This window comes from Acomys minous, assembly GCF_964271855.1.
Source record: "Acomys minous genome assembly, chromosome: 2".
NCBI lineage: Eukaryota > Metazoa > Chordata > Mammalia > Rodentia > Muridae > Acomys > Acomys minous.
Genome location: NC_140484.1, coordinates 21106848 through 21125514, shown reverse-complemented (window position 1 = coordinate 21125514; position 18667 = coordinate 21106848). Strand labels below are relative to the sequence as shown.

At 37.7% G+C, this 18667-nt stretch overlaps 1 protein-coding gene across 3 annotated transcripts in view; it reads left to right on the top strand.

Annotated features, from left to right (window-relative positions):
- The window catches only part of LOC311582179 (cytochrome P450 2C50-like), a 42324-nt gene extending 23961 nt beyond the window's left edge, over positions 1-18363 (top strand). The window contains exons 8-10 of one of the 3 annotated variants that reach the window (XM_084755035.1): positions 762-903; positions 8316-8529; positions 17981-18363. In XM_084755035.1, the coding sequence (XP_084611161.1) occupies positions 762-903; positions 8316-8497 (324 nt within the window). In that variant the 3' untranslated portion in view covers positions 8498-8529; positions 17981-18363. Of the gene's footprint in view, positions 1-761; positions 904-8315; positions 9737-17980 lie in introns of those variants that run through there. The other 2 variants (XM_084755036.1, XM_084755034.1) reach the window with 2 other exon arrangements.
- The last annotated feature ends 304 nt before the right edge of the window (positions 18364-18667 follow it).

The window sequence follows — 18667 nt, the reverse complement described above, 5'->3', positions numbered from 1 at the left end:
AAATTCTACTCATATTTATTCTATTCAATTTTATTATATATTTCTGGAAAACAACTTAAACCACCTCCTTTAACTTTCTACCAACTGTTCTAACATCTAAAATGATCTCAATCAAATTAAGAATTATGTAAATATAATTAATTAATCTTAAAAGCATTAGTTTATGAAAATTTATCTTTATATTGATCTAATTGCCAAAAATTTTTGGCATGAAAATTGCTGTCTCCCAAGAGGCACTCACCAGATTATATGCATTAAGGGTCTCCCCCCAAAAAATCACAGCATGTCTGTGTAAGTGAGTAAATACCACTATAACATGATTATATATGTACATATGAGTTGTGAAATAATGATATTTATCTTCGTAAACTTTGTACATTTTCCTTTAGTAATCTTTTTTTTTCATTTCCATCCACACAAAACACAATGCTCAATTGGGAGCCATAGTCTACCATACTTGTGAGGAAGGCCACATAATGAACTGGAGCAACAGTTGGTGAGACAAACATGTTCAAACCTGAGGCAAAGGAGAACAGAATTAGCACCCAACACACACGTGCTGACTGTAAATGTCATTGAAGGCACCTTTGCCACAGCACTGTGATTGGCCTCACAGTCCTCACTGCTCCTTATCTGCTCTTTGTGTAAGATGTTCTTGTTCTTCTTTGTACTTAACTATTTGGAGCAGAAGGTGAACTGGATTATTTTTCTTTCATGTTGTAAGTTGCTGATTTCTGTGTAATTTGGGCATCTTGTTGCAGGGAACAACTGTAATAACATCACTGTCATCAGTGCTGAAAGACAAGAAGGAATTCCCTAACCCAGAGATGTTTGACCCTGGCCATTTTCTAGATGGGGAAGGGAACTTTAAGAAAAGTGATTACTTCATGCCTTTCTCAACAGGTAAACAAACTCATTTGCATGTATTTGAATTATGGTTTCAGTTTTATTTATTTATTTTTCCTCCTTTATTAATTTATTCTTGTTACATCTCAATGGTTATCCCATCCCTTGTATCCTCCCATTCTTCCCTCCCTCCCATTTTCCCCTTATTCCCCTCCCCTATGATTGTTCCTGAGGGGGATTACCTCCTCCTGTATATGTTCATAGGGTATCAAGTCTCTTCTTGGTAACCTGCTGTCCTTCTTCTGAGTGCCACCAGGTCTCCCCCTCCAGGAGACATGGTCAAAGGTGAGGCACCAGAGTATGTGAGAAAGTAATATCCCACTCTCCACTCTACTGTGGAGAGCGTTCTGTCCATTGGCTAGATCTGGGTAGGGGTTTAAGGTTTACCGCCTGTATTGTCCTTGGCTGGTGCCTTAGTTTGAGCAGGACCCCTGTGGCCAAATCTGCCTATCATAATGTTCTACTTGTAGGCTTCTAGGACCCTCTGGGTCCTTCTACTTTGCCTTTCTCCCATGATTCTCTCACTTAGAGTCCCACTAGAATGTCATCTCCTCTGTCGCAGTTTCCTGGTAAGTGAAGGCTTTCGTGGGACATGCCCGTTGGGCTAATATGCAGATATAAGTGAGTATATACCATTTGAGTCTTTCTGCTTCTGGGTTAACTCACTCATTATGATCATTTCTAGCTCAATCCATTTATCCACATATTTTGGGAATTCCTTGTTTTTAATAGCTGAATAGTATTCCATACTGTATATATACCACAGTTTCTTTATCCATTCTTCTATTGATGGACACTTCAGCTGTTTCCATGTTCTGGCTATTATGAATAAGGCTGCTATGAACATGGTTGAGCAAATTTTCTTGCTGTGTGCTGGAGCATCTTCTGGGTATATTCCAAGGAGTGGAATAGCTGGGTCTTGAAGAAGCCCTATTCCCATTTTTCTGAGATAGGACCAGATAGATTTCCAAAGTGGTTGTACTAGTTTGCATTCCCACCAGCAATGAAGGAGTGTTCCTCTCTCCCCACATCCTCGCCAGCATGTGGTGTCGCTTGAATTTTTGATCTTAGCCATTCTGATGGGTGTAAGATGGCATCTCAGTGTTGTTTTGATTTGCATTTCCCTGATGATTAAGGAGGTTGAGCATTTCTTTAAGTGTTTCTCAGCCATTTGATATTCCTCTGTTGAGAATTCTCTGTTTAGTTTCATGCCCCATTTCTCGATTGGGTTATTTGGTTTGGTGGTATTTAATTTCTTGAATTCTTTATATATTTTGGATATTAGACCTTTGTCAGATGTGGGGTTGGTGAAGATCTTTTCCCAGTCTGTAGACTGTCGCTTTGTTCTCTTTACCGTGTCTCCTGCCTTACAGAAGCTTCTCAGCCTCATGAGGTCCCATTTATTAATTGTTGACATTAATGCCTGTGCTGTTGGTGTTCTGTTCAGGAAGTTGTCTCCTGTGCCAATATGTTCCAGGCTCTTTCCCATTTTTTCTTCTAAGTGACTTAGTGTCTCTGGTTTTATGTTGAGGTCTTTAATCCACTTGGATTTGAGTTTTGTACAAGGTGACAAATATGGGTCCAGTTGCATTTTTTTACACATAGACATCCAGTTAGACCAGCACCATTTGTTGAAGATGCTATCCCTTTTCCATCGAATGGATTTGGCTTCTTTGTCGAAAATCAAATGACCATATGTGTGTGGATTCATATCTGGGTCTTCGATTCGATTCCACTGATCAACCAGCCTGTTGCTGTGCCAGTACCATGCTGTTTTAATTACTATTGCTTTATAGTACAGTTTGAGATCAGGTATGGAGACTCCTCCAGAGCACCTTTTATTGTACAAGATTGTTTTAGCTATTCTGAGTTTTTTGTTTTTCCATATGAAGTTCAGAATTGAACTTTCAATGTCTTTAAAAAATTGTGTAGGTATTTTGATAGGGATTGCATTGAATCTGTAGATTGCTTTTGGTAGGATGGCCATTTTTATTAAGTTAATTCTCCCGATCCATGAGCAAGGTAGATCCTTCCATCTTCTTATGTCATCTTCAATCTCTTTCTTTAGGGTTTTGAAATTTTTTTTCAAACAGGTCCTTCACTTGCTTAGTTAGAGTAACTTCTAAGTACTTTATATTGCTTGTGGGTAATGTGAAGGGTGTAGTTTTCCTAATTTCTTCCTCTGCAAGCTTGTCATTTGTGTATAGGAAGGCTACAGACTTTTTTGAGTTAATTTTGTATCCAGCCAATTTGCTGAAGGTGTTTATCAGCTGTAGGAGTTCTCTGGTGGAATTTTGAGGGTCACTTATGTAGAGTATCATATCATCTGCAAATAGGGATAATTTGACTTCCTCCTTTCCCATTTGAATACCCTTGATCTCCTTTTGTTGTCTTATTGCTCTGGCTAGAACTTCGAGTACTATATTGAAGAGATATGGAGAGAGTGGGCAGCCTTGCCTTTTTCCTGATTTTAGAGGAATTTCCTTAAGTATCTCACCATTTACTTTGATTTTGGCTATTGGCTTCCTATATATAGCCTTTATTATGTTGAGGAAAGTGCCTTGTATTCCAGATCTCTCTAAACCTTTAAACATGAATGGGTGTTGGATTTTATCAAATGTTTTCTCTGCATCCAAAGAGATGATCATGTGGTTTTTTTATTTTCAGTTTGTTTATGTGGTGGATTACATTGATGGATTTCCGTATATTAAACCATCCCTGCATGCCTGGAATGAAGCCTATTTGGTCATGATGAATGATATCTCTGATGTGCTCTTGTATTCGTTTTGCAAGTATTTTATTTAGTATTTTTGCATCGATGTTCATCAGAGAAATTGGTCTGAAATTCTCTTTCTTTGTTGAGTCTTTGTGAGGTTTAGGTATCAATGAGACTATGGCCTCATAGAATGAATTTGGTAATGTTCCATCCCTTTCTATCTTTTGGAGTAGCTTGAAGAGTATCAGTATTAGCTCGCCCTTGAAGGTCTGGTAGAATTCTGCACTGAAGACATCTGGCCCTGGGCTTTTTTTGGTTGGGAGACTATCAATGATTACTTCAATTTCTGTAGGGGAAATGGGAGTATTTAGCTTGTTTATCTGTTCTTCACTCAACTTTGGCAAGTGAAATTGATCAAGAAAATCATCCATTTCCCTTAGATTTTCAAATTTTGTGGCATATATGCCTTCAAAGTAGGATCTTATGATTCTTTGTATTTCTTCAGTGTCTGTTGTTATGTCTCCCTTTTCATTTCTGATTTTGTTGATTTCAATACTGTCTCTCTGCCTTTTAGTTAGTTTGGCCAATGGTCTGTCTATCTTGTTGACTTTCTCAAAGAACCAGCTCTTGGTTTTGTTGATTCTTTGGACTGTTTTCTTAGTTTCTCATTTGTTAATTTCACCCCTGAGTTTGATTATTTCCAGACGTCTACTCCTTTTGGGTGTTTCTGCTTCTTTTTTTTTTCTAGGGCTTCCAGTTGTGTCATTAAGGTGTTTAGGTGCGATGCTTCCAATTTCTTTTTAAAGGCACTTAGTGCTATGAATTTTCCTCTTAGCACTGCTTTCAATGTATCCCACAAATTTGGGTATGTTGTTCCTTCATTTTCATTGAATTTCAGAAACTCCTTGATTTCTTTCTTTATTTCTTCCCTGACCCAGGTGTCATTTAGCAGAGAGTTGTTTAGTTTCCACATATGTGTAGGCTTTTTTTAATTTCTGTTGTTGTTGAATTGCAGCCTAAGCCCATGATGATCTGATAGGATACAAGGTATGATTGCAATCCTCTTGTATCTGTTGAGGCTTTCTTTGTGAACTACGATGTGAACAATTTTGGAGAAGGTTCCATGGGGTGCAGAGAAGAAGGTATATTCTTTCTTGTTTGGGTGAAAGGTTCTATAGATATCTGTTAGATCCATTTGACCCATGGCATTGGTTAATGATGTTATTTCTCGGCTTAGTTTCTGTTTCAATGACTTGTCCTTCAGTGAGAGTGGGGTGTTGAAGTCTCCCACTATTATTGTGTGGGGATCGATGTGTGGTTTAAGCCTTTTTAGCAGATCTTTTACAAATGTGGGTGCCCTTGTATTGGGAGCATAGATGTTCAGAATTGTGATGTCATCTTGGTTGACTTTACCTTTGATGAGTATGAAGTGTCCATCCTCATCCTTTTTGATTAATCTTGGTTGAAAGTCTATTTTGTTCGATATTAAAATGGCTACGCCTGCTTGCTTCTTGTGACCATTTGCTTGGAATATTTTTTCCAACCTTTTATCCTGAGGTAATGCCTATCATTATGGGTGAGATGTGTTTCTTGAATGCAGAAGAATGTTGGATCCTCTTTATGCACCCATTCAGTGAGTCTGTGTCTTTTTATTGGAGAATTGAGACCCTTGATGTTGAGAGATATTAATGACCAGTTACTATTAAGAGTCTTAATTTTGATGTTGGTTCCAGTCGAGCGTTTGTGTAGTTGTGTTTTTGCCATGGTATAAGTATCTATTTCCTGAGTAGTTTTGGTTGTAGCTTGATCCTTTGGGATGGAGTTTTCCTTCTAGTACCTTCTGTAAAGCTGGTTTTGTGGATAGGTACTGTTTGAATTTGGTTTTGTCATGGAATATTTTGTTTTCTCCATCAATGGTTATTGATAGTTTTTCTGGGTAAAGTAGTCTGGCCTGGCATCTGTGGTCTCTTAGGGTTTGCAGGATCTCTGTCCAGGCCCTTCTGGCTTTGATGGTCTCTGCTGAGAAGTCGGGTGTAATTCTGATAGGTTTGCTATTAAATGATATTTGGCCCTTTTCCCTTGCAGCTTTTAATATTTTTTCTTTGTTCTGTATGTTTTGTGTTTTGATTATTATGTGACGGGCAGTTTTTCTTTTCTGGTCAATTCTATTTGGTGTTCTGTATGCCTCTTGTATGTTTATAGGCATCTCTTTCTTTAGATTGGGGAAATTTTCTTCTATGATTTTGTTGAGAAGAGTTTCTGGGCCTTGGAGTCTGATATCTTCTCTTTCTTCAATGCCTATTATCCTCAGATTTCTTCTTTTCATGGTGTCCTTAATTTCTTGGATGTTTTGTGTCAGGAGTTTTCCAGATTTGGCATTTTCTTTAATGGTTGCTTCAAGGTCTGCTATTGTATCTTCTAGACTTGAGATTCGTTCTTCCATCTCTTGGATTCTGTTAGAAAAGCTCAGCACTGTGTCATTTGCCTTCTTCTCTGTGGCCTCACGTTCTCGTTTTTCTTCTGTCTGTGTGTTTATCATTGAATCCATTTTCATCTTCATATCTTGAACAGATTTTTTATTTCTTTCATCTGGTTGTTTACATTTTCCTGAAAAATTTCCAGTTCTACTCTATGTGCTTCTTTTATGTCTCGCACCTGCTTCGCTGCGTCTTCCTGCATCTGATTTCGAATTTTATTTGTTTCCTCCATTATCATCCTCGTTACCAAGGATTTGAGGTCATTTTCTTGTGTTTCCGTTGTATTTGAGTTCTCTGGGTTGTTTTCTTTGGGATAGCTGGGAAATGGAGACGCCATGTTGTTTTGGGGTTTTTTGCGTATGCTTTTACGCTGTCCATTAGACATCTTGCAATCTCTGTTTTTGTTGGGTAACTTCCAGAGTTGAGTGGAGAAAGTCTGATGATAGATTCACTTGTTTTCTCACAATTTCCGTAGGCTGGAAGCCCTGATACTTCACTGGTGTGGATGGCAGGAGGTTAGCCCTGTAGTTTTGGGCTCTCACAGCCAGTGATCCTCAGCTCCCCTTTGCTGTGGGTTTCAGTTTTATGATAACATACCATGACCAAAATCAATTTTGAGAAGGAGTTTATATTGTCTTACACCTTGTAGTCCAAATAGCAAAGTCTGGGAAGGAATTCAAATCAGGAACCTGGAGTCTGGAATTGATGGGGAGGCCAAGTAGGAGTTCTGTTCACCTCCTGTTCCCTTACCTTAGCTTTTAGTGACAGCCAGGACCACCAACCCAGAAGTAGAACTACCCATAGTGAGCAGGATTCCCTCACATGAATCATAAATCACAAATTTCCTCCACATGTTTGCCTACAGGCTAATCTGTTCAGGCATTGCCTCAGTTGAGATTCCCTGTTCCCAAATGTCACTAGCTTGTGTTAAGTTAGCATAAGACTAGTGAGCAAAAACTGGCCCACGGGAAGGCATATTGAGGATATGTTGATACTTATGTGGTAGCTCCCATAAAGCTGTTAGACTTGCAATTAATACATAATCAGGAGCATGATTCTCAGTGCCCAGTTAAAACATCTTCTCTGACAAGATGAAGAAGTGAGACTTTAGTTATCACAATCATTTGTGATAAGTTAAGAAAACTAGAGTGTGTGTCATTTCCATTTTTTCTTTAGACACACCACAGAGACTCCAAAGTTCTTACTACTTCTTTCCATAACATAAACTTCATTCACCATTTACTCACTCATAGATGAGATATGATTATTGTAAATTGGCTCCTTGATTCTCCTTTCTGCTTTCTCACCTCCAGGCTCAGTTAAACTGACAAAAGTTTTTACAAACACAGAAAAGCTCCAAACATTAAGTTCAGTCAGAAAAACAGATGAGTGAACATGATGATACATTTGGACTAACACAGTGAGAGAGAATCACACACCAGTAGCCAAAAGGGCTGATAGCAACAGTTACTACATTCATATTCTAACCCCTCACACATTAAGTATAAAGTGCAATAACATTCTAATTGATGACTTTGTGGCTGCCACAAAGGACATCACTGATAGAGAACAGAAACAAGAAAATGTAGGGCATTTAAAAATACGTTCTTAAATCTGCCTAATATGTTTTAAGCTAGTACACTCCCGCTATATCCCGCCAATCCTCCCATAAGCCTCAGGACTATTCTCTCTCCTGAATTCATACACCCATTGAGTCTTCTAAGGGGTACAACTGTGCCTTTGGTACAGAGCTCTCCATTGATAATTGGGTAACTAGCAGGGACCACATCCATGACTAAATTTGCTGTCCTCTCCCAGTAGACATCAGCTGCCAATAGTTCATCAGTTAGAGTGAGACTTTGTTAGCACATTCCTAGAGCTTGGTAGAATTTTGGCTGGGGTAGGCCATTTTTATAAAGGTAAGAATGGGTTTTTGAGAGATGACTCAACAGTTAAGATAACTTGCTATTCGAATGCCCTGCATCTAACTTCAGTAGCTGTTGCTATTCACATAACATCATATGCTATTTGCAAATTAAATGTGACCCACCTTTGTCAGGTTGCCTATGTATCCTCTCACCTATCCAGCTATCTAACCACCATTCAATAACTGAACAGTTTCTCCTTATATACAACATTACTTAAGAGTATTGTGTGTCTCAGGCTTACACTTGTAAACAAAGCATACTTACCTACTTTGATATTTTTTCCCACAGGGAAACGGATTTGTGCAGGAGAAGGCCTGGCACGCATGGAGCTGTTTCTATTCCTAACCACCATTTTACAGAACTTCAAGCTGAAATCTCTGGTTCACCCAAAAGACATTGATACAACCCCAGTGCTGACGGGGTTGGGCTCAGTGCCTCCTGTTTTCCAGCTCTGCTTCATTCCAGTCTGAGGACAGATATTTACCCCCATCAGGGACACCATGTGTGGTCACCCTAAGGCCTTCATTCACCTCTTTCTACAATTGACACCCTCTGCCTCTTCTTCATTCCTTTTTTCTCTCCCTGATTCTCTAAGGTCCTATAAACACACATTTTCCACTATTCAGTTTCTCCAGAACCTATGATGGCATGTCATTGATTTCAAGCTAAATATGTTTTCAATATAGAACAAATATTATCACTGTACTTCAGCTCAATAATTCTGCATTTCTTTAATAATAAGCTTTTTATAGCTTTTTCTTTCTCTTCTCAGACTTTTCTTCTAAATCAGGTAAGAAATAAAAGAAAAAGTACTTTCAACACCTCCTTCTGGGGCACATAGTAAGAAGTATAGAGGATGTAATATGAGAGAGCCAGGGAAGGCACCTCAGTAGCCTGCTTGCCACACAAGCCTAAGACCTAAATTTAATTTGGAGTACACATCTAAAAGGCAAGGCGTTCAGAGTGTGATTACTATGCCATTCCTGAGGGGAAAGAGATGGGAGGATTCCTTAAGCTCATTGTTTATCTCACTCACCTAATTGTTCTGGGTTGTCAAGGCTGGGGTATATTCTGAAGCTATGTTCCTTGGCCTAAGGACCTATTCAGTCATAGCTTCATTTCACTGCCACAAGGACTTCCAAAGGTAGTAATGATGCAAGGTGTGTGTGTTCTATGACTGCACCAGTTTCCACCTGACACTAGGGCAGTTGTAAGTTCATCATCTGTAAGCTCGGGTCTAAGAACATGTAACATCAACTTCTTTCTCTGTAATTTAGTTGTAGTTAATTCTGGGACCAAGGCAAGGATCTGTACTAGCTCCTGCAAAGATGTGGAGTCTTCATGTCTACTCTCAAGTCTAACAATGTGCACGGGGGACTTATAGTGCAAATTTATGGCTGCCAGGCTAATGTGGCACCAGAAGGCAATGTAAAGAAAAGTACACAAGGTGCAAATGTTATGGAGTTTCACCGTGGTTGGATCAGTACTAAGAGTTAAAGGCAGCAAAATAATGTCATTTTGTCCACTACCACTGGCTAAGCACTGGGAAATAGTAAAGTCTTTATTCTTTTTAAACAATATTTTTTTATTTTTAACATAAACACTTATATTGTTATACATATATGCAATAAACTGCCTGCAGCAAGAAGAACTGTGATTCAATCAGGAATTATATAAATGTAACATTCTTAGTGTTTTGGCTATTTGTATTTGGCAGCCTTGAAGAAAACATCTTTCCTATCTTGGTGTATCTAAAATTCAGAATGTAAATCAATATATATATCATATCACATCATTGTAAAATTAAAACATCTATCTAGATCTAAACACATCTTAACATATAAACAAATAAGCTTAACTGTAAAACTAAACTATATGGTCTTCGACCACATGAGAGACTCGAGAAGGAATAAAATTGATTACCTGAGTATACCAGGAGAGCAGGTTAGTAGGTTTCCAAATGAGAAGATGACAGACACCGTTTGCTACCTAAATACTCAGCCCAAACTCTCAATAATGTTGGAACACCATCTTCAGCCTTCTGGCCCAATATATATGGCAGACATATTTGCAAGGCAGGCACTATTGAGGACTTGCCTACCCTATATTGGCAGAGTTTGGGCTGTCAACTCTGCCTGCACCTGAGTTTGCCCCTCTTTAGGTAGAATTCTGTCTGTGGTAGAAATGAGGACATTTTGCCCAGTGGTTTTTTTCTGCCAAATTTGGAGGCATCTTCATAAGCAGGTTTTTTGGTGGTCATCATCCTCTATAAGGTAGGCTGAGTGTTGTCAAGAGTTAATCTGTCTCATTGTTAGTGATCTTTCAAATGATAAAAACATTTTAAAATGCCATATTCTGTATGTCTCTGAGGCAAAACTTTATTCTTATGATCTTGAGTGTGACGCTTTCATACTTACACTACAATTATGGATTCTTACCTGGATTCCATACCTCTTTTTGCAGCATATTTTCATTATTAGATTTCTATTATATATATGCATATGTATATATATTACACATATATAAAATAAACTACATAAGCAAAAAGAACAATAAAACTATCAGGAATTATATTAATGTTACAGTCATAGTGATTTGGCTATTTCTATTTGGCAACCATGAAGAAAAATTCTTTCCTATCTTGGCGAGTCTAAAATTCTGAATGTAAATAATTTTCTTTTGTATCTCATCTTTATCAATTTAAAACATCTACCTAGATCTAAAAACATCTTACCCTTAAACAACTAAGCTTAATTGTAAGACTGATCTATCTGGTATTTAACCTCATCAGACTTAGAGGGAATAAAACTTAATTACCTGAGTGAACCAGGAGTGCCAGCTAGCACTGTCTAAAATAAAAAAATGACAGAGACAGTTTGCTGCCTGAATAGTCACCCAAAATTCTCTATAACATTGTAGCATTGCCTTAAGTGTTCTGGCCCAATATATCTGGCAGACATATTTGAGAGGCAGAAACTATAGTTAGATAAGGTCTTCAAAAGCCCCAGAGACCTACAAAATATGGCGTTTAAATATTTTTTTTTATCATTTTAAAGATTCTTTGACAACAAGATGGGTTAACTCTGGACTACATACAGCCTACATCAAAGGTGATGAGCATCAAAGAAACTCCTTATGGAGATGGATCCAAATGCTGCAAAGCAGCCACTGAACAAAATGTCATTGTTTCTGCCACAGACAGTTCTGCCTAAACCTGGGCTAGATTGGATTCAGGCAAACCTGAAGGCCAACCTCCACTAAGACATGATAAGCTTCCATACTTCTTGAGAAACAGTTTTGTCTAACAATACCCTCTCAAATACTTTGTATACCAAAGTGTGACCTTATTCACCACTCTCCAAGAAGTTGAAGTTGTCTTTGCATGTTGAAAATTTCCTACTGGAACTGCAAAGTTTAACAGATTGATGAAAGTATTAAATACAAAGTTAGAAACACCCAGTTTAGAACATGTAGGTTAGTGTTTGCATTAATTCATCTTTGTCTTTGACCATATGTTGTAATTCTCTCCCCATTGGTCTCTAGACACTCTCTCCTGTCTATACTGTCCATCTGTTGAAGATACTCTGCTGTCCTTTTTTAATGGAGGTTTTCTTGGAATTTTTGTTTAAATTACATTTCTTTTCCTATGGAAGCTCTTTAAATATTAAAAAGAGAATATTTAATCCAGGATTTGAAGTGTCATTTTTTCAGACTAGTTTTCCAGCCACCATAATCTACACTAAGCAGTACCCAAAATGTAGCATAGTGTTTACTATATGAACGTGTTAAGTGTTAAGCGCCATAGGATAGTATATTAGTTGTTACGCCAAAAACAAACAGCCTCTTAAGATCCAGTAACTTTAGGAAAGTAAGTTTACTAGAGGTCCTATTTGCTTTACCATGTAGTGACAGAGGGTATGAGTGGGGAGAGGAAAAGTCAAAGTAAGACTCATGATTATGGATAATGAAAAATAATGAGGGAGTACAACTAAAATAATGCTGGGAGGGCAAAAGCTATTGGTAGATGGGGCAGTATTTTTCTAAGTGTAAAATGAAAAGAGAAAGGTAAAGAGATAAGTGAATCAAGACAGAAATAACAAAGAAATTAAAGTTGTTCAAGAAATCAATGAAAATTAGTACACAGCATGCCCAAAATTATGGGACACAATGAGAGCAGTGTTGACATTTTATTTTTTTCTCCTTTATTAATTTATTCTTGTTACATCTCAATGGTTATCCGATCCCTTGTATCCTCCCATTCTTCCCTCCCTCCCATTTTCCCCTTATTCCCCTCCCCTATGACTGTTCCTGAGGGGGATTACCTCCCCCTGTATATGTTCATAGGGTATCAAGTCTCTTCTTGGTAACCTGCTGTCCTTCCTCTGAGTGCCACCAGGTCTCCCCCTCCAGGAGACATGGTCAAAGGTGAGGCACCAGAGTATGTGAGAGGAAACTGCGACAGAGGGGAGGACATTCTAGTGGGACTCTAGATGAGAGAAGCATGGGAGAATGGCAAAGTAGAAGGATCCAGAGGGTCCTAGAAGCCTAGAAGTAGAACATTATGATAGGCAGATTTGGGCTCAGGGGTCCCGCTCAAACTAAGGCACTAGCCAAGGACAATACAGGCGATAAACCTTAAACCCCTACCCAGATCTAGCCAATGGACAGAACACTCTCCACAGTAGAGTGGAGAGTGGGATATTACTTTCTCACATACTCTAGTGTTGACATTTTATAACACTGTCTACGTAAAAAAATTTGGAGAGATCTTCAAGTAGCAACCTAAGAGCACACTTCAAAGCTCTAGAAAAAATTAATCACACCCCAAAAAAGTTGATTGCAAGAAATAATCAAGCTGAAAGCTAAAATCAATAAACTGGAAACAAAAAGAGCAATACAAAGAACCTAAAAACAAAGAGTTTATATTTTAGAAAATCAACAAGCTAGGTGAACCCTTATCCAAACTAACTAAAAATAGTGTGTGTGTGTGTGTGTGTGTGTGTGTGTGTGTGTGTGTGTGAAGAATAATCTTACATTAGAATGCTATACCACAGTATCTAGAACTTATTTTGCATCTATATACAAAATTCTATATCAGTGAATTAAAAAAATCTTATGAGTAACAATTGACACATTATGGTGGCACTCAGAGGAAGGACAGCAGGTTACCAAGAAGAGACTTGATACCCTATGAACATATACAGGGGGAGGTAATCCCCCTCAGGAACAGTCACAGGGGAGGGGAATAAGGGGAAAATGGGAGGGAGGGAAGAATGGGAGGATTCAAGGGATGGGATAACCATTGAGATGTAACAAGAATAAATTAAAAAAGGAGAAAAAAAGTTGAGGAGTTGATTCACTAATATACTTTTTGTTCTATCTTTCCTGTACATTTCTACATTCCCTCATCTTTCTTTTCCACCACTTTCTCCAAACATGATGTCAATGTCGAGTATGCAAGGAATTCATCCCTTCAGGTCTGACCCAATGTCAGTGTCTGGTTCTTTTGTCCTGAAAGCATATAATTTCTCTCAAGCATTATACAGTCCTAAAACCCCCAGAGACATGCAGAATATGACATTTAAAATGTTTTATTACTTTAAAGATTCATTGATAATGAGGCAGATTAACTCCTGGCAACACCAAGCCTGCCTCAAAGAAGATGAGCATCAAAGAACCTCTTTATGGAGGTGCCTTCAAATGTTGCCACTGCCACTTCAAACTAGCCACTCAGCAGAAGTCCTCATTTCTACCACACACAGTATTCTGCCTGGAAAAATTCAAGCTTAGATGTAGACAGAGTTGATGTCTGTAAATCATAGAACAGCATCTATCGAAAAAGCTGCTGTTTACAGGCTGAGAAGAGTTTTTTTTTTTAACCAACTTAACATCTAATAGAAGATTAAATCCAATATATATATATATATATATATATATATATATATATATATATATATCTGTATATATATATTACATATCTGATATATATATATATGCAGATATCAAAAATACCAAATGATGCAATTACAAAATGGCATACATCTCAGATGTGGTGCTGCACACTTTTAATTCCAGCATTCAGGGAAGAAGCGATAGGCATATTGCTGTAAGTTCTAGGCTAGTCTTCTTTACCGAGTCAGTCAGTCCACAACAGCCAAGGCTATACTGAAAAGCACTGTGTCAAAACAAATGAGGTATAGATGGATAGGTAGATAGATAGATAGATAGATAGATAGATAGATAGATAGATAGATAGATAATCCTCATTAGATGGATTACAAACATCTGAGAAACACTTTTTAAAATGTTCCACATCCTTAGGCAACAAGGACATGAAAATGAAAATTACTTTAAGCTTCCCTCTTACACATGTCAAGATAACTAAGAGCATTAAAATGAATGACAGCTCATAGAGATAATGATATAGAGGAAGAAAATCACTCCTCTCTGCTGTTGGTAGTGCAAATATATGTAGCCACTATTGGAATCTATATGGTAGCTTCTCAGAAAAAAAGGGAATACATATACTTCAAGACCCAGCTATACTATTCTTGGACATATACCCCAAGGACTCTCCATCCTACAATCATGATACTTGTTCAACCCTGTACACTGAAACTTTATTCATGATAACAAAAAACTGGAAAGAACCCAGATGACTCTCAGCAGAAGAGTTCTAAAGAAAATGTACATTCACACAGGGGAATGTTACTCAGCTGTTTAAAAAATAACCTACTGAAATATCAGGCAAATGAATAAAATTAAAAAAAAAATTCACCCTGAGTGAGGTCACCTAGACCCATGGGACTGAATTCATGTAAAGCCTATAAAGCTCCTTCAGAAATACAGACCACCAAATCTCAGAAAAGAATCCCTGGTTATTTACCAAAGACTAATTCAAGGCCTAAGTGGCCATCATCACTCCAGAGGAAATCCAGGTACAATGGCTCTTCTGAAATCCCACTACATCTGTTTCTTTGCTTGAGGACTTAACATGTCAATACATGGCTTAAATAATTTCTCCCTCCAACTCATGCAATGTCCATGCATGATTCTAGTCCATGGCCTCTTTTTCTTTAACTATTAATTGTTACCTATAAACTTATAAATACAACATGTTGAATCCGTCTGCTGTTCCTCCTATGGACATTTTAAGTCTGATGACTTGGTTTCAAATAACCAATTAAGAGGTTCCTCCCTATGGAAGACTAGTTTTCCTGCTTTCAGCTATTATTAATTGCCTATATCTCTTCATCCAAGCAGAGGTCTTGCTGGATTTACCCACCTACTTTGGTAGGTCAACTTGTGTTGCCACTATGGAAGCAATCCTTAAGGCAACCATATTGTTGAGCTCTCTCAGGCACAACCTCCCTGACATACATAGGAGTCACTATCTTACAGTGGGTATTATGGTCCTCTGACTCCTACAGTATTTTCACCCATTTCCTCCTTCATGCAGCTTAGGTTTCACAGTTGTGTATCAATGGTGGATAGGTCCCTACAGTCTGTTGTTCTTTGCATTTTGTAAGGCTACTCCCAATCAGAGCATGTCCATTATCTCTTTCTAATAATATTTGCTCTGTATCCTGACACTATACTAAGATTATTTTTTGAAGATTATTCTTTGATCATTTCTTCATGATTTTCAATCCTGACATATTGTTGTTTCCTCACTGATTTATATCAGAATTGGATCATTTGTCATTCTCTTATAACATTTACTTACTTCCAAACACTGATCTCTGTTGAGGATCTTATCTCATCATCACTGTAAAAATTTAAATTCCCTGAAATTGGGTATAAACTCTGCAGACATTTCCTTCCTCAGCTTTGCCCAATCTCGACCTTGTTGATGGTCTCTATTCTAATGACACCTTATAACAGTTCTAAGAGATTCCAAAACTGATATTCAAAGACTATGCCATAAGCATAGTTCAAATTGTCCCTGTGGCATCATTTAATAGAGTTCTGAATCTTAGAATAGAACACCTTTACCTTTCACTTCTACAATGTGACAATTTCTTATTTTCTGGGTCATCTCTCTAGACATTTAGTTTTGAGATTTTTCATATTTCCAATTTTCAAGTAACTCTTGTTGAATATAATTTTACTGGAGATAAATACATAGCTTCTCCGAATGAGAAAAAAATTGTCTTTGTATTACCTGGAACTGAGTGATATTACTGATTAAATGGTGTTTTGTGCTGTGGAATAAGCAAGAATAATTTATAAACTATATAGAGATGGTGAATTTACAAAAAACTTAGGACCCCAGGCCTTTTTAATATCTCTGCAATGTTTTTTCCAGTCTCTAAATGAGCCGTAGGCTACAAACTTGTCATAAGTTCTTCATGCCACAAAACAATCTAATTTACACCCAAGATCTCATCACTCAGTATTTCAACTCCTTTAATCGGTACCCTAGAGAAAACCATAAGAGAGTAAAAATCCTGTTGATGTTTTTCATTTTAAGGAGTCTTTTTATTTCCAGAAACTTTACAGTTTTGTCCATGTTCTATCCCAGTGGATGTGTACATCTGAACCAAAGACAATCTAATTTAAATTGCACAAATTGCAGTACATTCCTCCACCACTAAATTCACTAACACACTCAAAGCCACAGTTCCCTTTTTATTGATTTTATCTCATAAATGTTTGTGTCTCCTTCTTATAATTCAAAATCATTAGTTTTTTTATAATGTTCAGTTATTAAAATTTATCGTGAGCTTGTATAGTATGAAGCAATCCCTATAGCCAGCTGTAGAATTGTTTTCTTTATGTGGATTTGTGACTTTTTAGTGTTATCCATTAGAATACAGATGGAAAAAAGCAGAAACTGAAATCTAGGTCATGTGTTCATAGTGGGGTATGTGTGTGTGTGTGTGTATGTGTGTGTGTGTGTGTGTGTGTGTGTGTGTGCCTGCATCCATGCGCGTGTGTTTGTGTATTCATGAGTGTGTACCAGAACAAGAGCATGACATCACCCATCTAAACATTCAATTTTAACATGTTCATAAGAAGTTTTCTGTAATGAGAGTAAAGAGAATGATTCTCTGGATTAGAACTGATAGTTACCTAATGGGGCTTCCATGGATGGCAACAATCATAGGCCAGAACTGTTGTAAATGGTGAGAGATTCTGAACACAGAAAGGCTAAACTGAGAAGGAACTACTATTTATCAGGGTATAAAATGATGGTGCTGTTAAAGAAATAGAAGAAAAATATTTATCCAAAATAAAGTGTATAAATTTATCGGAATATACATCAATGTGAGTGAGTCACAAATTACTGCTGACTGTGTTGTAGGTAGTGGAGACAGCTAAGACTCAGGGTCACTAAAGTTCTACAAATTACAAAAGCAAACTTCTCTGAACTCCATGCAATCAAAACAGTGACAACATTGTTGTCCATACCTTGTTTGCTCTGTTTCACACTAAGTTAAATATTGAACCATAAGGCAAAGTCTGTAAGTGTGGTAAGTAAAGTTAACAAAACGTATCTGTGCAAGAAAAAAGTGAGGCTCAAGTGAGACAGGCTCAATCCTTTCTGCACCAACATCATTCTCTGGATTTGTTGAGATTATTAATCTACAAAACAAAGATTCTAATTTGTATATGGGCATAAGTTCTCCTCAGAAAAGAAAGTTGAACGAATGAAAATTGACAGAACCACTGTAGTAGTGACTAGTACACGTGATGTAAACAAATATCAAGAACACAGTTTCCCATACTGAAGAGGTTTATGAGAAACTGCTTAGTCCAATCAGAACAAACATAATGACATTCTTACAGAGGGATCCTTTGTTTGAACAATGGCATTACCCTTCAAATAATAAATGTTATTCTTCTGGTAATGAAGTTCCTTTGATAACTGGATGCATTTAGTTCTGCATACGTTGGTCCTTCTATAGTAGTATTTTAACATCTATAACATGCATGCTCTTTGTCCACAGGAAGTGCTCTGCAGCTAACAAAGCTTTAATAATGTGTACCACCTGTTTCTGACTCTTAAAAAGGAATGCCACTGGGGATGTTTCAAAGTTTAGAATATAGACTTCTTCAAAAGCTTTTAAATATTGTCTTCTGCTCAGTTATTCTGGGCCAAGCTCACTTCTGAGATACTGGAATATGAAGAATCCTAATATTTTGGGAAGCCATGGTAGATCCAAAGGAGGTACCTGCAACCACAAGATAATGACATTGAATTCTGAACTCTTCCTACTAAGAGCTCTTAGACAATGGCATTTCTTATGTTACATTGTTGCCCTCAGGGGAAAAAAGTCATCTATCTCTTATACATTTGGGTTCCACAGTAATAAATGCCATACAGCTTTCTCTAGGTGACAGCATCGCATAATTAAAAAAAAAATGTGTTACTAATATAAAATATCTTTGCCTGTTTCTGGTGGTCCACAGAAAGACTCACAGCCCCTCCAGAGAGCAAGTCCCCTCACCCCCGGAGAGCAGCTGCCCCAGCTGCAGACTTTCAAGTGAGTAGCCCAGCATGCAGTCAAAGTCCCGCCTGCTGAGGTGATTGGTGTGGTGCCCAGAAAATCTGGACAATACTAGGTCCAGTGGGAACAGAGTGTATTTCTGGAAGCCCACAGAGAGTCACAGAGCCCACACAGAGACTACAGACC